General features: G+C 35.5%; 1 protein-coding gene across 1 annotated transcript; it reads right to left on the bottom strand.

Moving 5' to 3' along the window:
- Positions 1–4,413: 4,413 nt before the first annotated feature.
- LOC129909575 (collagen alpha-1(I) chain-like) lies at positions 4,414–14,471 on the bottom strand. Its single transcript, XM_055986649.1, has 10 exons — positions 14,204–14,471; positions 9,614–9,643; positions 9,500–9,544; positions 8,547–9,439; positions 7,444–8,469; positions 7,181–7,378; positions 6,582–7,121; positions 5,050–6,521; positions 4,890–4,983; positions 4,414–4,829 (listed from the first exon to the last, which is right to left on the bottom strand). Exons 1-10 carry the CDS (start codon positions 14,469–14,471, stop codon positions 4,683–4,685), a joined length of 4,713 nt encoding a protein of 1,570 aa, XP_055842624.1. The 3' UTR covers positions 4,414–4,682.
- Between the last annotated feature and the right edge of the window lie 7,393 nt (positions 14,472–21,864).

Genomic DNA, 21,864 nt, shown 5'->3' with positions numbered 1-21,864 from the left:
AAACGGAATTTTATTTTTAGTCATCATCAGCTTCTTTATAATTGAAAAAACACGATGACGATTCAGTTTGAAGCTGAGCCAAACTTAAAGGACATCTAAGGTAGATAGGTTGTAGGTATTCATTCAATGGCTTGAGTGGGTGGCAGTAGCAATAGCAGAATGGTACAATAACAAAAAGGATGGTAGACGTAGAAGGTACTTTCAGAAGGTTCATTTTGTTAAGTTTCAAGGACGAAACTTTTTTTTTTGTACCTAAATCGATTTCGAAAGAAGAAAGAAAGAACGAAAAAACCTTCTGAGATAGTGGCAGGCAAACCCTCCTGTCGAATCAAAATCAGATTCCATAAAAGACAGAAATGGACACACACGTGCTGGCTGTCGAATGGAGTTCATCCAAATTCACCACAAAAAAAATTTAAAAAAAAAATAGAGAAGAGAGCACCAATCAGAACCACCTCACTCTCAGCTGATTTCTGTCATCTCCTCTCCTTTGGTTTTGGAGATGTCCACAAAGACCATAGAACAAACAATTTTTAATAAATAAAAAGGATTGAAACCAAAAAAAAACTTAAAGAAAAACTTAATAATCTACGTCAATCTTACATTTGCAATCTGGCCACAATCCAAAAAGACTTCCCAACTTTTATCCAAGAAACCTACTCTACTTATCTACTAGGCATTTGGCCACTGTTTGCTCTAATGTCTCTATTTTTTGTTGTTGTTATTATTGCTACTTGTTTGTTGTTGTTATTACCTATTTCAAGAGCAATTCGCCGAGTACACTAAAGAATGAAGGAGGAAACCAAAACCACTTCTTCTTGGATGATATCGATTTTACCCAAAAGAAGAACACGAGAACAAGGCTGAACTTGCACCAGACTGTGAAATGCCCTAAACTAAAAAAAAAAAACTTGGAATTACACTCAAGTTAATGACTAAGCCGAGCAGAGAAGATATTTAGAAGCTTAGCTCAGAGAAGCACATTCATATTAACAAAAAAGGAGTAACTCATTCAAATGGATTGGATAAAAATTGTTCCAACGAGAAAGAAAAAGAAAAAAACATGATCTAACCACAGAGAGGAGCAAATAAGATTTCAAAGGAATCTTCTCGTAATTCAAATTTAGGAACACACATAAAAAGTTTTTATGGAAACATTTAAAATATTTAAATGCACATCAAATTGGAAATATTCAAATAGACAATAAAGATTTGAAAACTCACATCTTTTCCAGACAACTTTAGTCGCGGTAACAGCGCGAACTTGAAGTATACCCCAGACTTCATTGACTTAACGTTTAGAACTGCGACAAATGGGGGTCAGCGCGAGATAGAAATTTTGTGCGCTGGGAATTTTATACAATATTGAATAATATGTCGACCCGGTCGGTCGGCGGGTAGTGCTGCGGTGTGTCAGTGTGTGGATTTGGTGGATTTCGAGATTTTTGTGAGGCAGAAGAGCGAATAAAATGAATGCGAAATACGACCACACAACACAGAACATACCGCGCAGGGTCTAGAAATTTTTTTTCATGTAAATTTTTGTGGATGACAGACGGAATCTTGTTTTGTGTGGTGGAACAAGAAGCACAAGCAAGAGAAACGTCATTCATTTCATCCGATGGTTCTAGTGGGAATTCCTCTTTTTGGGGGTTGTCAATTTTGATGACGTCAGGAGAAAGTTCATTCAAAGGATATTTTTTGGTCATTCCAGATTATTCATTCGTAGAATATTATTTTTACAATAAAATAAATGTTAAATTGTTTAAATTTAGAAAATTTAGATATGTATGCATTTAATTTTTTTGTTTTCATTATTTTCTTTTTTTGTAAATGTAAAGAAAGATATATTTTTCAAAATTGCAACGGATGAACAATATTTGAGTATAGTAATGATAAGAACCTTTTTATGTGGAATGTGATAGGAAAAGGGAAATTATTTATATGGAATGTGGATTTGTGGATGTGGATTTTATCGAGTACGTGAACCATGGAGAGGCTCCCAAACTGTGTAGTTTGAGAATAATTGTTTATTATAAAACACTACTCAAAACAAAAAAGGGGACATTTTTTCGAAACAAAATTTGAGGTGTGCGAGAGATTCTAGATTTTTCAAAATTTGTTTTATGAAATTAATGACTGAATTGGTATATTGTTTAGAGTTTTCAAATCTGCAAAAATTAAAAGGATACACTAGTAATAAAATCCTATGATTTTGTTGAATAAAAATAGAGAAAATAAAATTGCACAAATCTTTAAAAATCGTTACTGAAAACTTAATCCCATTTATAAGGAACCTCTAGTTAGCTGGAAGCGAAATGAAAAATTGCATAAAAAATAAGGATAACTAAAATCGTAAATGAAACATTGCATCTGTAAAGCTATTATAGAACCAAAATTGTTTGTCGGGACATTTCACATTTACACATTTTGCACTGAAATTTTAATGTTTCTAACATTTTTATTGATGAAAAATAGTTTTGTTAGCTTTCTATAGGAGAAAATGAAACAAATAACAACATGAATTGGAAAAATAGGAAAATAAAAAAAGTCAGAGAAAACAGCAAATGACCCGACAAACAATTTTGGTTCTATAAAGCTTTACAGATGCAATTGTTGCTTCTGTAAAGCATTATAGAAGCAAAATTGTTAGTAGGGGATAGCTGTCACACCATATATCTGTGATGTTTGTTGGTTTATTTCTCTCGAAAATAGAGCTATATAATTATTCAATGATAGAACTCATGGTATAAGAAGAGAAAAGGAATGATTATTAGCATTGACTTAATATATATGGACTGCTAGAAGCATATTCAGGTTGGTTCCACTTGTTTCTTCGCGATACTAGCGCCCTAAAAAAAGCGGAGAATAAGTGCAACATTTTTGACGAAGTGCGAAAGGAACAAATATAGAATAACAGAGAAAGCACTACCTTTTAACGACAGATGTCATTCACTAAAAGTTTCCTCTTTTCGACGTCTAAGATTATACCGCTAGTAGAGCTAGAAAGATGTGGAATCATTTTTTTTCAATTTTTGTATGGAAAAGTCAAACGACTAGCAGTCCATATATAGTAGGTCAATGATTATTAGAGTCGCCATTTTACAAAATGGAATAAAAAGTTTTTGACGTTTAATTTGGCAAAATCAAAAGCAACAACAATTTTCCAAGACAAATTTGTTAACAAAAACAATATCAATGGGGCAGCTGTCAAAAACTCAGGAAGCCATCTTTTTTTTCTTTCATCTGACAGTTCTCGATAAAGACTTTCTTCGCGTGAACATACCTTCTTTTCTTATACCATGGATAGAACTTACCTATTGTGACCTATTCACAATGAGGCATAGAGAAACATTAAAGTGGCTACTTTTGGTCATTAAGTGTGTTTTTTATTTCCACCGGGCCTCCCGACAAACAATTTTGGTTCTATAAAGCTTTACAGATGCAATTGGTGCTTCTGTAAAGCATTATAGAAGCAAAATTGTTAGTAGGGCTAACTGGACAAAAAAAAAACGCCTCGGGGCTTAGCCGGAAATCTTGGCAGCACTACATATTGAAGGATTCAAAATCAGCAGACAAACAAAATTTAGAGTTTTCAGATTTTGTTTTACAAATATGCGCTCAGAGTAAAATAGCTATTTTAATAGTTAAGTTATTTTTTCACTGAGTGTACTTTACAAGGAGATACAAAAATGTATGCTAGTAAAACTAGTTAAGTATATTTTTGTCATTCTAAACGTCAGTTTTCACGTTTGTAAATCAATTCTAAACAATTTATGAAAAAAAAATATTTTTGGTCCGAAAAACTTGTCTCTAAACACCCTCTGGAGCTCTGTGGAGAGTCGCTGAAAAGCGCTACATATATAGGTTTATGTTAATCGGCCTATCCGATTAGTCTTATACAGACAGACAAACAGGCTGACAAACTGACTTGCGGGACCCACTTTTTTCGGGTTAGGGTATAGCAAAAGTGCAAAAGTGTAAAAAAATTTTTAGTCTGTATATTTGGAGCTATTTGCTTTTCCAGATAAGAACTAAAGAACAAAACTTTCAAATCAACCTAAGACTTTTGAAAGTTCAATAAAGATTTATATAATTTCGATGAAATTTTCGAAAAGAACTTGCAAATCACATTATTTCCCATTAAGGCTTGGCCACACCGGAGGGTATGCGGTATAGCGGTAACGATATTTGTACTAAAAAAATTCCACACCTCAACGTTGATGTGTCAGTTTGGAATTTTTTTCATACAAGTACCCTCACCGCTACCCGTACCGCTACCGCATACCCTCCAGTGTGGCCAAGCCTTTACACTGTTTATTTTAAAATGTATGTAATGTATGTAAAACAAAAATGCTAATTTTATTCTCAACTTGAATTATTCGTTATAATTTTATTTGTCTCTTAATTAACATCATTAGTTTAGTTAATTTACTTTCAAATTTCTTACATTCTTCGTCCCTTAAATCTAATTAAGTGTACTTTACTATACAAAATTATATAACTTATTCTATAAAAGTGTATTATTTTATTTAAATAAGTATAATTAAATTAGGAGAGTCTTTTAGTTATAAAATAAAATGTTATAAGTATCTTATTTTTAAGTAATTCTTACATAATAACTTAATATAAGTACAAATTGTTAGATTTAAAAAATATGTTTTTTTTAATTAGAAAATAACCTAATAGAAACAAGCTGGTCCAATTTCAATTCGGAATTGTTGATCTGGTTCACCGACATCACGAACTGCAATATCGACGATCGGTAATCTCTGTGATTTATCAGTTGTGTAAGATATGATGGTCTTAGCCCATTTATCAGATCGGTGCTAAAATATTAAATTATATTTTTAAAAACCATAACATACAAATAAAGTTGTCGAATTTACCTTGCAATCATCGATTTCAGCTTCATAGCGCATTCTTTGAGGACCTTTTGGCATTAGCTCGGCGTCATTCCAAGATAGAAGTTTAAGTCCATTTCTAAAAAAGGTATTGAAAAGTTGTACTTTCTTTCGGATTCTATTAATTGGGGCCAAAATAACTTACCTGTGTGTATTTTTCTCCTCGTGGAAGAATGCCACGGTCTTTTTACAATGGAAGGTAATACTTTGAGTAGCATGGGCAGATAGAAGCTGAATGAAGCCCAGCTGATTAGAGTCCACTTTGTAGTTAATTTTAAGTCCACCTTCAACCTCACCAAGCCAAACTTCACGATCTCCACCGGTGTAAGAAATTGTCCCTGTTTCTTTAGGTTGTGGCAGTATGCAGGTGGCACGCTTCTGTGCATCACAATACACCAATATTGCATCACGAGCATCACCATCATTAGGGTCAATCCAATAGTTGCCAGATGCGTAGCCTGGATATGCTGCAAATAAGTCCCTACAGCTCTTTGCTGGAGCAGTTTTTTGTCCAGTCGGTTTGACAATTCGTTCAAAAGATGCTTTAACATGTTCATAGGCTTTAAGTATTATAGCTTGACGTTCTTCATCTGAAATGCCCTCTGAAAGTATATTAAATGGTTGATCTCCTTGAGAATCGGGTCCTTTTGTTGTTCCTTGTTGAAGAAGAGCAGCTAAAGCTGCAGCATCATAACCCATTGACTCGCCGGGTGGTCCAGGAGGACCAGGTGGTCCTGGAGGACCTAGTGGGCCAGGTTTACCTTCATTACCAGGGAAGCCTCTGTTCCCGGATGGACCAGGATTTCCAGCAATACCTGGACTTCCATCTCTACCGGGTAGTCCTCTTGGTCCAGGCTCACCAGGTTTACCGGGTAGTCCTTCTATTCCTGGATTTCCAGTGTCTCCCTTAATTCCAGGATTACCGATTTGACCTTGTAATCCAGAAAATCCGCGATGACCTTTAATACCTTTTGGACCAACTTCTCCCATTTCACCTTTCATTCCTTCAGCGCCAGGTGGACCAGCTTTACCTCTTGGTCCAATTTGTCCTTCAGGCCCCGGTAAACCAGTTTCACCCTTAAGTCCTCTTTCTCCAGTTGGTCCTATTTGTCCGATTTGACCTGGTGGTCCGGGTAAACCAGGATTACCAGGAGTTCCTTGATTGCCAGTTAGACCTTGTGGACCCTTGTCACCTGTTCTTCCAGCTATACCGGGTGGACCTTGTTTGCCAGGTGGACCCTCTGGTCCAGATTCTCCAGATGGTCCAATTGGACCTTGTGGTCCAATAAGTCCTTGTGGTCCAACTTCACCATCTTTGCCTGGTTTTCCTTCTTCTCCTCTTTCTCCCTGTGGTCCACGTTTTCCTTGTTGCCCAGCGCTTCCCTGTGGACCTGGTAAACCAGGTAGTCCTCGATCACCATGATTTCCTGGAGGTCCTGGATTTCCAGGTGGCCCAATTGGACCCTCACTGCCAGTATCACCCTTTGAACCTTCGGGACCTGGAGGTCCTTGGAGTCCCTGTAAGCCAGTTGCACCTGGTCTTCCGTTTTCACCAGGGCTACCTTTCATTCCTTGAAGGCCTGGAGCACCGGGTAAGCCTTGACTTCCTGGTTGACCCTGAAAAATAATTTATTTTTATCATGAATTGTTGTTTTCTTTGATTTAATATAAACTTACAGCTAGCCCAGGGTCACCTGGACGTCCTGGTGGTCCAATCATTCCTGTTTCACCTCGTAGACCGGGTTCACCTCGAGCACCCTTTCCACCAGTTAATCCATCTCTTCCTGGAAGACCAGGTTCACCTGTGGAACCTTGTGGTCCAACATTTCCTTGTTCACCTTTAATTCCCATTACTCCACGGTCTCCTTTAACACCAGGAAGCCCAGCCATTCCAGGGGCGCCAGGGAAACCTGGAAGTCCTTGTTGTCCCATTTGTCCACGTTCTCCTGGGGAACCGGCAGCTCCTTGTTCCCCTGGTGTACCTGCTTGTCCTGGTTGACCTCTTTCACCTGCCTCACCTGGTGCTCCAGGTGGTCCAACAATTCCTTGGGGACCTCTGTCACCGACACGCCCAGCTGGACCCTCAGGCCCACTCGGACCCAAGCTTCCACGTTCTCCCTTCTCACCACTGGGACCCGGTTGTCCGCGAAGACCTGGAAGACCTATCATTCCTGGTGCTCCTTGGTGTCCTTTCATTCCAACTGGACCAGGTAGACCCTTATTTTAAAAAGTAAGAATTAACATTTTTAAAGTTTTTGAAATAAGTGATATCTTACAGGTTGTCCATCATTTCCCATTGATCCTTGCTCACCACGTTCACCAGGAGTTCCTGGTTGTCCAACTGGTCCTCTTTCACCTGGGTAGCCTCTTTCACCTCTTAATCCAGCTGGTCCAACTGCCCCTTGCTGACCAGGCTGACCTGTTTGTCCATCTTTTCCAGCAGTTCCAGGATTTCCGGGTACTCCAGGAAGTCCCTAACAAAATAAAAAGAATTATAAACATGATTTTTGACAGTTTGATGTGTTTGATTTGATAATACCTGGAATCCTCTTGGTCCAGGTGCACCAGCCTCTCCGCGCAAACCATCTTGTCCTTGTGGTCCAGGTGGACCTTGAGCACCAGGAATACCTTCTTTACCAATGTCTCCCTTTGGTCCAGTCATACCTACCGGACCTTGCTCACCATCCTTACCACGTTCGCCAGGAAAACCTTTGTCACCAGGAATACCCATTGGACCTGGTAGACCCTGAAGTCCTTGAGATCCTTGTTCACCAGGTTTGCCATCAGCACCTGGTATACCACGTTCACCTGTTGGTCCGGGCCTGCCTTCAGGCCCAATCCTTCCTGGTAACCCTCTTAGTCCTTGAACTCCTGGAAGACCTGGTTGACCTACATCACCAGAACTTCCTTTGATTCCTACTGGCCCTTGTATACCTCGTTCTCCAGACTGTCCTTTTGGACCAATAGGTCCATCTGGTCCAGGTAATCCAGGTGATCCAACAGCACCTCTTTCACCACTTGGGCCTGGTGGACCAGCTGGTCCTCGCATACCACGCTTTCCTCGTTTTCCCTCTGGCCCATCTGTGCCGGGAAGACCACGTGGTCCGGGTTGTCCGAGATCTCCCTTATTTCCTGAATCTCCTTTGTAACCACGTTCACCTGGGATTCCTGGCGCACCCTTCATTCCTGGTTCACCAGGATTTCCGGATAAACCTTGTGGGCCTCTAGTTCCTGGAAAACCTTGAGGACCAGCATTTCCTGGAGATCCAATATCACCTTTTTCTCCCGGGAGGCCATCTTTACCCGATGGTCCTTGTATACCAGGTTCTCCAGCATTTCCAGGGCGTCCAGCTTCTCCACGAGGTCCTTGAAGTCCTTGGGATCCTTTGGGGCCTTCATGACCCATATCACCTTTAGCTCCTGGACTTCCTGGGAAACCAGGTGGTCCGGGTTTTCCTATTACTCCTGGCAAACCAGCTGCTCCAGGTATACCATCGAGACCTCTTGCTCCTGGTGGTCCAGGGGGTCCTTCACGACCTCTTTCTCCACGTGGACCAGCAGGCCCCTTAAATAATACAAAAAAAAAAAAATTTCAAGTTAGATTTTGAAGATTTAAGACTTCTCAAGAAAAAAAAAACTTACAATTGGACCCACAGGACCTACAGCACCCATTTGCCCAGTACTTCCTTTCTCACCAGGTGCTCCTTGTTCACCTTTCGAGCCATCTAATCCAGGAAAACCACGATGCCCTTTTATTCCCGGTATGCCAGGCATTCCCGGAAGACCTCGAGGTCCTGGTGTTCCCGCAGGTCCTATAGAACCAGCCTCCCCATCTTCACCTGGTGATCCGTCTTTGCCTGGTGTGCCTGGCAGACCCCTTGGACCAATCTGACCAGCAACTCCTTGTAAACCTGGCTCGCCGGGATCTCCTCGCACTCCTTGAAAACCTTGTGGACCCAAAGGTCCAACTAAACCCGGTGGACCTCGTGGTCCCACGGAACCAACCGACGATTGAAGATACTGAAATTGATCTGGAAGAAATACTGGCCCACTTGGTCCTTTATCGCTGCTACCCAATGCGTCTGCCAATTGCTGAGTGTAATAAGTTAGATCTGGTGCTGGACCTGGTGGTCCAGGATTTCCAGGTATTCCTGGTGTTCCTGGCACACCTTGCATTCCGGCTTCACCAGAACTGCCTCTAGCACCAGGATATCCAGGCTCTCCCCTAACACCAGTACCAGTGGAAGATACTTCGTATCCTCCATAGTTTGGTCGATAAGTAGAAGTTGGTGGTCTCGGTGTAGTCGTGGTCGTTGTTGTCGTTGAATTAGGTGGCAATGGTAGAAAAGTTAGCGGTGTTGTTGAACCCTCTTCGCCATTTACATTAACTTGGACATCTGGAGGGTTTCTGCAAGCCCGATCGTCACATATAACAGATCCTTCAAAGCACCTACATGTAGCACATCCATTTTGACCAGTTCGGAACTGATCGTTTTCTCGGTACCAATTTCCTTCGTGATAGCAGGAAAATGCACCTTCAAAGAGATTATAAGTTATTAATATAATGAAACAAGTATAAATTGTTTAGGGCCTACCAATAATGTTCTCACTTGGAATTGGCTTTAGAGTTGTTGGAATAGCTTAAAATAAAAAAAAAAAAACTTAAAAAATCAAATTGACTTTTCAAATAATCATCCTTTTGAGATTACCAGATCGTCCTGATGGCAATTGATCACCTCCTGTAAGAAAAACAAGTTTTTTTTCATTATGTTTATGTAATTATTTACGTTAGAAATTTTTTCTAACTTTAAACTATAGATTGAGTTGGGAAGAATTTAAATAAAATATTTTTCTAAAATAAAGACAAAATTGCTTGGGCAATCATTTGAAATGAAAGCTACATATCAATCGCTAGATAAAGAAATTTAGAACCTTAAAGCCTGGTACGCAGATCCCGATAAATGTTTCGAAAAAATTTTGCAGAGCTAACACAATTATGTCTTGATGTTCCGATAAACTTAAAAGTCGCAGAAGTTTAAATGGTTTGAAAACCTGGAAAACCAGAAAAGAAAGTTATGGCTATTTTTAGTACATCTTCTTGAAAACGCTATTAAATGCGATAGTATAATGATCATGCAAAACAAGAACTATAATTTTTCATTCGAATCTATAATAAGTCAAAATTTTTTGAAACGGGACATCAAAAATTAACCTTTCAAAATAATCGATTTTTGTACATACATATAAGATTAAGGGGTAGATAATAATTTTACAAGGTTTATTTTGCGAAGTTTGAGTTTTTCGAAATTTTGGAACCAAATAAAGTTTTAGTGTACCTGTTTTTTTAAAAACATTTCTCTGAAAATAATCATAGCCCAGGGAAATTAGTAAATCAAATCGCATTTTTCGCGGGACAAAATTTTTTTCATGGAATGTTTTCGGGGGGTTGTCCTTATCATAAAAGTCAATTTGTTGGGAAAATTGGAGTTTGGGAACAGCCGCCATCTTGGAAAAGAGATTGGTATCGTTTTTATTGAATAGCTCCATTGTTATTCATTTTAACAAAAAACGACAAAGGTAAGACTTATTAACAATAAAATTATCTAAAAAATGATATACAAAACAATTCCGTGAGTTGATTAAATAAAATTTTATAGATGGTTAAAGTGCGGATTTGTGTCGCAAGGTTGGGGCAAAATGACATTTTTCCATATATCTGACGAACTTTTGATTTGTCTAGGTAATTCTTCAAGAATGAATTATAGTACTTATAATTATCTACAAAATGAGCCTACAATCGTTATTGTAACCATCATATTGTAGAAGTAATCTAACTCCGAAACTCTCCATGTACTAGTTAAAAGTGAGAAAAAAGCTAGTTTTTTGCTAGTAGGCCTAGCAAATTTTGGGAGTAGAGGTATAACCAACAAAAAAGTACGCAGTTTTGCAGCCATACGCGTCTTAATATCGATTTCAAATGTCACATTCCATGAAAAAAATTTTGTCCCGCGAAAAATGCGATTTCATGCCCATATTTTGACTAATTTCCCTGAGCTATCAGTGAAATTCAAAGAAAATTTGAAAAGTGTATTGAAAAAACATAAAGGATTCTTGTAGAAGATACAAAAAGCATATGTTTTTGCTAAAAATTAAAAAAAAAAAAACATATTTAAAAACAACGGCAACAGGGACAATTATACATTAAATATATCTTTTTTAAAAGGAAGAATTGTGCACATAATTTTAAATTAAATTATTTAAAGCAATGGTATTTGAAAAAATTGACTTCAACGTCAAAATTTTAAGGAAAAAAACCTTTAAAGGCTTGGCCACACCGGAGGGTATGCGGTATAGCGGTAACGATATTTGTACTAAAAAAATTCCACACCTGAACGGTGATGTGTCAGTTTGGAATTTTTTTTCATACAAGTACCCTCACCGCTACCCGTACCGCTACCGCATACCCTCCAATGTGGCCAAGCCTTAAAAAACACATTCAGTACGATAATTTTTAAGATATCGAATTTAAATACAAAATTTACTGATACAAATAATTACTTCTCATTATTAATCATATGATTCTAGTTTTTGTAAATATTGAAAAATAGAAAAACAACTTTCTTTTAATAGTTCTGTCTTCTGTTAGCGTCAGTGACAAGGTGACTACCTCTTACTCTTGGTGGTATCCGAATGGAGACTGGTATTTTTTTTTGTTTGTATTAATATTGCCTAACAATATTTCAACGACTTGAAAGAAAAGAAAACATTGAAACGCAATATTGTAAATCAGGCAACAGCCGAACCCAGTAAGCTGAATTGTTTCAAATTGTAGTTTTAAGAGGTTATATGAAATAGAATTTTTTGACAGTATATGAAAATATTTATGGAAAAGCCATACTAACGATTTTGATTAAACTGAATCTGTGAACTTTGGCAAATAAGATTCGAAGTTGTTCCGAAACGAAATTTATCGTCGTTCTCCACTAGGCCAGCGAATTGTTTGAAAATAAACAACGCTGCAATTTTTGTTGTAGCCATTTTTAGCAGTTTTTTGCTTGCTAATATTTGAGCCCTCTTCAAATAAAAAATATACGAATCATAATTCATAATGAAACACAAGTAGACCAATTTCACACGTACCTCACATGAACACACAATTTTTTTCAAGTGGTTGTATAAGTTCTTGTTCCATTCAGCATTAAAAAAAACTTTTAAATAATGCTTTATATCGCCAGATTACATGAACATAAAATTTCTTCCCCCAATCTTTCACATACAATAAATATATACAAAAATGAGCACGTATACGCCACAGTGTATGTGAACAACTTGCAAATAATATGAATTACAACTTTTGCTTAGTTTTGCACTCAAAATTAATTGAACAACAACTTCATCTTCTTGGTAGTCAGTGTTAATATTAATAAACATAAAAACAAATACAAACTTAACACAAAACAAATACAAATAAACAAAATTTGTTAGTATAGTTTTTTAGTTAGTTTAGTTAGTAACCAAAAAGTCCTTTTTAGGGATTGTTTGGCTATCGAATCGAATACAAAATTCTGTAAATCCGACTTCACCGCGAAGCTTTTTGGCTTAAGTCGACTCGTTTGAACGTAAGCCGCAGGTGTCTAAAGTGACAAATCCAATAGAAGAATCCTAGTTGACTTTAGCCGTGCGATATATTGTGAAAAGTTAGCATAATACGACAGTGGCGTCAATTCTCATTCTAAGCGAATGGTAAGAAAACGAACAACTGCATTAAAAGAAAATAGGCACATTTTGAGAAAATTAAATTAATGAAGATTCAATAAATTTTTGAATCTTGCTAAAAATGACGGAAATTAAATTAAAATTTATTTTTTTTTCAACGCAGATGAGGCTTAAATAAATTGTTCTATTTTTAAAGGAAAAACTAAAAATAATCCTACTTTGCTCCCAAATATTTCATATGAAATCGGTGTATGCAACTTCTTTAAATTCGTTCTATAAAAGTGGAAAAAAAAATCTTGGAGCCAAAAAGAGCCGCTTCCAAAAATGATTAAAAAAAAGCAAATAATTTTTTTTTTTGTATGATATTTTTGATTTTTTTTTAATTTTCAAAAAACTTTTGCTTGTTTTTTTATGCTCATTGAGGGGCGTTAAATTAAATTTGTAATACATAAAAATTCAAAATGTATGCCAATTGGTTGTCTCTGTCCACGTTTCTGGGGGATTTTTGTTGTTAAATGCTTTGTTTTTAAAGGAGCCATAAATTGCCAAGTTCAAAATTAAAAGTGCCAAATTCCGATAAATCGGAAATCAAAATTTTAAGGTGCCAGTGAAATCTTCAAATACATACAGTTTATTGATAGTAAAGCCTGAACTACATAGAAACACAAAGTGAAAAAAGTTCAAAAAAGTTTCTAGGTAACTTTTTTAAATAATTTATATTTTATTTTGTACTTTTGTTTACTTTTTACACTTTTTTTGCCTTTGTGTTTCGATGTAGTTCTAGCTTTAAGGAAATCATAATGGACAGTAATTTAAGTTGGCATGGTTCTTCATCTCAAAGAAAAATAGTTTATCCCCCAAGTGTAGTTACTCTTACAAAAATTTTCAAAAACAGGTACACATGACATGATACTTTTCAATTTTTCGAATGAATCCTAGTTTAAGAAGTCTGTTTTTCAACACGATATTTTCCAAAATCTATCTAATTTTGTTATTATTTTATTCAATTGATAGCGGAGTAAAAATTCAAGTTTCTCAAGCGCCACTTGATTTATTTTAAGCTCTATCGCACTTTACTCATGCAGCAGATGCGTCTAAAAATAGGTCGTTAAACACAAATAAATTTAAAGCACATACACAACATTATGATTGTGCGTTACTGACCTACGATCGATGACGACCACCATCATCACCATAACGTTTCCAGATTTGATTGTTATGAATCTATGAGTAGGTCGGTCAACTAATTAAACGAATTGATGTTGATGTTGATTTTTTATTTTGTTTGCATATTTTTTAATAATAAAAGAAAACGCATTGTACTTATGTATGCAGATGCAGCCTGCATATTGTTTATTTATTTTAATAAAGATAGATAGCGGCGACAATTTTCTCACTTAATAAATTTCTATTTTATTTAATAGAAACTATGATTCTGAGAGAAGCGAAGAGGGAGAGATATTTTAATTACAAATTTTAAAAAATTGCAACAAATCTATGAGGCAATTTTACAAATATGATAATGGGTTCAATTGAAATGGGATCATTCATTTGAAACACACAGGGTGTTTATTTTTACTTACCATTTAAATCCTCGTCTTCATAATTATAATCTTCTTCGCCACCAAAAAGTTCGTCGAATTCGTCAACTTTTGGAAGATCTGCTTGTGGTTTTGCTTCCTCAGCTTGTGGTTTATTTAGAAAATTTTTGTGTGAGTTCTTTCGTCGTTTTCCATTATGATTTCTCTTTTTAGGTGTTTGGGGTTTGGTTCCATCACTAGCACTATCAGCAAGTGTGCTAAGGACACTTATTGCCAACATAAGGCACAGAACTATTAATGTTCTATTCATTTTTAAGTTTTTCTTATTTGGAGTTTTATTACTTAAAACACTATCTATTTTTTAAAAATACATTTTGACTTCTTCTAAAAAAAAAAACATAATACATTTTTAAAACAGTTTCGAAAATTAATAAATAATTGACCTTAATAGTGTTATCTATCTCAAACTTAGGTTGATGAAAAAGATGAAAAATTATGGAGAATTATAAAAGATAGAACAGTTGACTTCAATTAGGAATGTAGATCTGGTTTCTGATTTCCAGCATTTAGTCAAATTGAATTCCGAGATAGTTATTGAGAAATATAAAATGCTTGAGGCTGAATCTGCGGACAAAGTTCTTGAAACATTTTTTGAAATTCAGCTCGCAGAAGAATTTTTTTCAGGGCGTAGAAGAATTTTAGTGGGTTATTTAAAAATGGTTTGGATGAAATTATGTTTGAAAACTCTTCATAGCAAAAATTAGACTGACACTGATAAAAAATAATCTTACGAAAATGTACGAATTAATTTAATTTAAATTTACGATTAATTGTATACACTAGCAATTCCTTGATGACAGCCCTTGATTCAATAAAACCAGGAAAAGGTCATGAAAACTGGGTAAACCAAAGTCCAAATGGCATCAGATATTCTAATTCCCATCTTAGAGATAATTCTGAATGGATGTGTAAAATTGAAACACATCCCTGCCCTATGGAGAGAAGTTAAAGTTGTATTCATACCCAAAGCAGGCAAATTCTCTCATGTCAATCCGAAAGACCTCCGACCTATCAGCCTATCATCATTCCTTCTTAAAACCTTAGAACGAATGATTGATATCCACTTGCGTAATGTCATAGATCCCAATCTTATATCTACAGCACAACACGCTTATTGTAAAGGGAAATCGGTTGAAACAGCACTACATACTGTAGTGCGCACTATTGAATATTCCCTCCATCATAAAGAGTTCACCTTAGTTGCATTTCTTGATATTGAAGGCGCGTTCAACAACGTCAGCAACATAGCAATCACAAATGCACTGAAGAACCTTAAAGTACACGGAGAAAAAATAAGGTATGAACCACCTTATTTCTGGTATATTTAACTTTAATGTAAAGTTTAAATAGGGATGACTCCCCAATAAAATGGAATTTACCTTACTTTTCTAGTAAATTTATAGCTTATGATTAACTTTACAGTAAAGCCTTTTTTTGTATGAATTTCTAATAGAAATTACTAGAAAGTTAGGTACATATTTAACCTTACTATAAGGCTGAAAATACTGATTTTTAAAGTAAATTGAACTTCTCTATGGAAGGTATATAATTTAGTTACAGATTGGATCAAGTAAAGTCAATTTCATTTTTATTGATGACATTTTCTAAATAAAATTGTATGCATTTATCTTACAAAAACTAAAATAAAAAAGTTGATTTTTGTAATTATTGAAAAGCATAACTAGGTAACACGTACTTAATCCTCAAAGCTATTTAGAAGTAAGTAACGTATGACCCTGTTATGTTTTTCAATAATTACAAAAATCACCTTTTTTTATTTTAATTAATTTTTGTAAGATAAATGCATACAATTTTATTTAGGCAAATATCATCAATAAAAATTAAATTGACTTTATTTGATCTAATTGTTTGCGAATTCTTCATGAATTAATGCAATTATCCCGCACTCGTCACCTAAAAGTTTTGACAAAAAATAAAAATCAAACACAAATGGAGAAAAAATGGCGCACTTTTCAATGACAGCTTTAAGAGTTTTTTCTATGTATGGAGGGTACTGATCTCTTTTGGGGAAATTTCCTAGAATTCAGTATTATTATTACTTTAGTGTAAGGTAAAATTTATTCATAGAATAGTTAAATTTGTAAAATATGTTTTACTAGAATCTTAAAGTGAAAAGATTCATACACTTTTTTGGTTGAAGGTATATTTGACTCTACGTAAAGAAAATATTGCTACTCGTAAGGTATATACTACTATAATTTGTTCACCATAACTTTCTTGTAAAAATTACTTTACGGATCCAAGAAATGTTCAATACCTAAGGTAAATTTTACTTAAAATCTAGGACTTTTTACTTTAATTACCTTACTAGTCATATGGAGTATAAAATACTAGATTCATTTTTCTCCGTGTAGATAGCTCACTGAGCGAGCTAATAGACCTTATGCTGAAAAGCAGAATTATTAACTCAACTCTAGGAGATTTCTCAGCAAGAAGATCTGTTAGTAGAGGTACACCACAAGGAGGGGTAGTCTCCCCACTCCTGTGGAACTTAGTGGTTAATGAACTACTAGTCGGTCTAGAAGTAGATGGATTCAAAGTGATTGCATACGCTGACGACGTCGCCATTGCCATATCAGGAAAACATCTCCATACTATAATAGAACTAATGCAAACTGCTCTAAATAAGCTACTAAAATGGGCAACAAACTGTGGATTGGGGGTAAATCCTCAAAAAACAGAACTTGTCCTCTTTACAAAGAAATATAAAATTCCACAACTAGACCCCCCCTCTATTAATGGTGTTCCACTTAATTTTGCCAGCGAAGCCAAATACCTGGGTCTTATTTTGGATAGCAAATTAAACTGGAAAACCAACATACAAGAAAGAATAAGAAAAGCCACAGTGGCACTCTTTTCTTGCAAAAAAGCTATAGGGAATAAATGGGGACTATCTCCTAAAATAACTCATTGGCTATACACTGCAGTCATCAGACCTATTCTCACTTACGGGGTAGCAGTTTGGTGGACTGCTCTGGAAAAAGTAACATATCGAGACAAGTTAAGCAAAGTCCAACGTTCAGCCTGCATGTGCATCAGCGGAGCTCTCCGTTCGACACCTTCCGCCGCTCTTGATATATTACTCAATCTTCCACCCATAGATATATTCAGCAAGCAGGTGGCCGCGAGCACTGCTATTCGACTCCAAGCCATCTCTCAATGGACCAATAACTCTATTGGCCACACAAATATTCTGAATTCATTCGGATCAATCCACAGTCACTCCGACTACACCACCCCACAATTGGTTTTCGGCAATAATTATGAAGTCACCATCCCAAATAGATCAGAATGGGACAATGCCGAGTTTCTAAGAGATGATTCAATTCATTTCCATACAGATGGTTCTAAAACCAATGACGGAGTGGGTGGCGGGGTTTACTCCGATAGACTTAATGTTAGTCTCTCCTTCCGTCTCCCTAATCACTGCAGCGTGTTCCAAGCGGAAATAATGGCGATTAAAGAAGTACTGACTTGGCTCAAAGAAAACGTGATATCTACATCGGATATCCGCATCTTCTCTGATAGCCAGGCCGCCCTTAAATCGTTAGCTTCGGTTTCCACAAACTCCGTTACTGCCCGCGACTGTCGATCATCTCTCATGGAGATGTCAGAACAGTTTAACATTCACCTTTTCTGGGTGCCGGGTCACAGAGATATTCTGGGAAACTGTGAAGCAGACGAACTCGCCAGAAATGGAACTCTAATACCAATTTTACCCAATAAGGCAAATATTGGTATACCAATCGCAACGTGCAAACTCATGCTGAAGCAAGAAGCTATAGAGGCAACAAACATACGATGGTCAAACATTATAACTTGCCAAACGACCAAGCAGATCTGGCCTAGGCTAGATCCAAAACGTTCAAAAAATTTGTTGTCTCTAAGAAGATTGCATATCAGCTCTGTAATAGGTGTCTTAACAGGACACTGTCTCATAGGTAGACACGCCATAAGACTTGGCGTAATCTCTAACGACTTCTGTAGAAGTTGCCTTGATGAGGAAGAAGAAGAAACAATCCAACATCTTCTCTGCTCATGTCCTGCCCTTTCCAGTAGACGTAAAAAATACCTGGAAAAATATTTCTTAGAAGATACCAGTGAGCTAATCAATACTGACATCTTCAACCTTCACCGCTTTATTAAAAGCTCCAACTGGTTTAATTAGTGAGGAATTTCCTCACAAAATCATGGTATCACAACGGACCAATAAATGGTCTAAGTGTGTCAGTTGTTTTCCTGACAGCCATTTCTACCTAACCTAACCTAACCTACTCTGTTTTAAATTTTTACTGACTCACGGAAACACTCGTTTAAAAAAAAAAAATTGTCATTTTGAAAAATTGACCAGCCGTAACATGAATTTTATAGGGCTTACACTTGATAGTTCTCTTTTTTTTTTTTGTAATCTCTAACGACACAATTAAACAATCAAGAGGTGATTTGTTATCACTCCTTTTATTATCAAAAAATGATTTAGGGAATCAAATATTGAGTAATAATATTACTCGCCACATATTATGTCGCGGTATCTATTTTATAAATCCACACAAAAAATTAGGCTCCCGCGTCTTGCAAGAGGTCATCAATTTGACTCTTTTAACTTGATAAAAAACCAATGGGCCTATAATTTTTTTTAAATTCTAATCTTTAAACCGAATTTTAATGGATTACTAAGCGAACATTTGGACAAAAAAAGAATATTAAGAAAAATATTTAAATTTTATTTAAGACACACTGACTTTTGATGAAATTTTTATATGTATTTCCTGTTCTGCAATATTTTTCGTATGAAAATTTAAAAGGGCTTCAATAGGGACCTACAAAAGAAGAGTATGGCAAGGGACAAGGGGTAGAAAAATACTAATATGCTTATTTAATTTTCCGACAGAGGTAACTAAATTATCATTTAGAAAATGAATATCTTAGTTGAATATGTTAAAATTTGCTAGTTTATATTTAGAGTCCTTCAGCTTCAAAAGACATTTAGGTGTTTTAACATAGAATGTCTCGAGATAGAAGCGCGTAAAACCTTTCATTTTAGACGATAAAAAAATGTCCTTTAGAGGATTTTGTACGCTTATTTTTATCAAAAACGATTTTTTTTTGTAGGTTAGTCCAGTTTTCGAAATCAAAAAAATTCTGTTAAAAACCTCCATAAGTAAGATAAAACCGTTAAGGGACAATATTATTTTTTTAATTTTGAACACACTATTAAGAAATCAAATATTTTTAAATTTCCTTTTGTGAAAAAATCAATTTCTTATCACTTTTCACTTTCAATCTTTGATCTTCTTTTCAAACTCACAAAGTATTATAAATTATTTTCAAAACTATAACCGATCAACCAAACTAAACGCCTTGGGGAGGAAGCCCCATCTCGAGTCCCGAATTCCAAAATTAAACTAACTTCATCTCGACAGAGAACCGTCTTTTTATAAGCTTCGTTCCATCATAAAATATTTCAAAAAAATTCTATTTGATTTTTTTTTTACAATTTTTTTAATTGGTGATCTTCTAATATGCGTTTGCCAACCAGTTGATAAGAAAAAAAAAAAAGAAAAGTAATAGAAAAGCATAGAAACATAGGAAAACATTGAAAATATTAATGGTTTCAAGCTGCCGGCCACACGCCTCCATGTCGTTCTGAACGGCCGACCGATAGACAAACGACCGGACAATATGGACCATATCGATACCCTTTTACTTCATTTTTAGCAACTTGAACATAGTTTTTTTTTTCTTAATTGATAAGACAGCCGTTTGACATTATATAGAGAATCGAAGCATATTTTAGGAATCTTTGAATGGATTTTTGTGTCGTTGGAATAGTGTCATTGGAGATGTGGAATATTAGATTGAAACTTCAATTGTGCATTTTAATAACATTTGCATATGGCATGGCGCATCGGTGGAATAGGGCAGTGCATGATGACGTGTTTAGCATTGAACGGACAATATTGTTTTATCATATTAGGTGATTTATAGAAATAGGGTTACATTTTATATCATTTATGTTGATTGTTTGAATTGATAAAGGTTGCTGACATTGATTAATATTAATAAATTAATATCTATTGATTCAATAAAAATTGAGAGGAGTTATATCAGTAGTTGAATTTTGTCACCTCTTACATAGTTCTATTTTGTTCTTAGGATTTTTTTTTTACGAAATTTAGTTAGGTATTCAATCTTACTAATTTAAAGATCCTCTTTGGTTTGGTTTAATCCGTGTTCTTTAATCTCATTTCTCTTCGAATTAAAAGACAAATCTAATTCAATTATAGAGAATAGGAGATTTTTTTATTTATAAAAAAAAAATTTATTTTAACTTAAATTTTAAAGATCAATTTAAAAAAATATATGAATAAAAAATGGACATAGATCAAAAAGGATAGAGAAGACAATTTAAATAGAATACTAGCCCAAGAGGAAAATTTTATTAAAATAACTTATGATTTTGAGGTCGCTGAAGAACACGAACGGTGTTCAAATAATGTTAACTTTTTTTATTTGACCAGTCGTTAAAAATGAAAATCGATGTTTAAAGTATAAATTCCGAATTTTTTTCCTCAATTAATAGTTTTTAGGGTATCCCCTAGAGTTAACGAGGTCAAACTCACTTGAATGCATTTATTTAACTACACAGAGAAAAAAGGGCACCTTAAAATAAGATGATGCGCACATTAAATTTCAGCTTAAAATAAGGTGATTGCACTTAAACTTAGTAAAATTTAATGTGAACTTCTTCTTATTTTAATGTGAATGTTCATCTTGAAAAAACCGGCTATCTAGAAGTGATAAGAAGAAGCCTTGTAAATATCAGTTAAAGAAGACCTTTATAAGACCTGTTTGAACCGTTCTAAAGAAGCCTTGTATTTTCAAGTGACAGAAGGCCTGTTCCAAGAGGTTCTTGTAAGTATGCAAAGTTTTTATCCTGCAGATATGCATGTTTTTAACGCATTAGAAAAAAACATTGCATTTCAATGTGAGGTTTCAATTAGCTCCCAATATTCCACTCATCTTTAATATTCGAGCATGGTCTACTGGTAAGGTGCTGGCTTGGTATGCAGAGGTACGTGGGATCGATTCCCTGGCCGGGCCATGTGATGAAAATAAAAAAATGTGTTCTTTTTCAATTAAAATAATATTCTCATCATTTCAGAACAACCAAAAAAGGTTAAGAAAAAAAATAGGAAAAAATTAAAATAGAAAAATTAAAATGTAGAAAATGCAAAACAGAAAAAAATCAAAAGAAAATAAAAAAAAAATTCAATAAATTCTTTTTTTTATGCATAAATTCAACATTTTCTACAACACCTTCAACAACTTCTATAAGGCCTTATTATAACATCCTACGCAAGTAATCCGGTTTGTGTATTAGATAAACCCTCTACAGGAAGACCTCCGTAAGGCCATTTTAAGCTGTTTGTCACAAGCTATTAGCTTGTGGATTACCTGTGAAGGAAAGTCCTATGCAATTTCGGTAAACTGCGCCAAAATGATTTGTATAAGACCTGTCCTTCTTGTTATGAAAGCCAAAAAATAGCTTGCATTGACCCTTATGAAAGCTAAATTGTTACTTGGGTTGTCACCATGTCGCCTTTTCGCCATGTCGCACT

This window comes from Episyrphus balteatus, chromosome 2, assembly GCF_945859705.1.
Source record: "Episyrphus balteatus chromosome 2, idEpiBalt1.1, whole genome shotgun sequence".
In the NCBI taxonomy this organism is placed as follows: domain Eukaryota; kingdom Metazoa; phylum Arthropoda; class Insecta; order Diptera; family Syrphidae; genus Episyrphus; species Episyrphus balteatus.
Note: the sequence above shows the minus strand (reverse complement) of the source record. Positions and strands in the feature narration are given on the sequence as shown.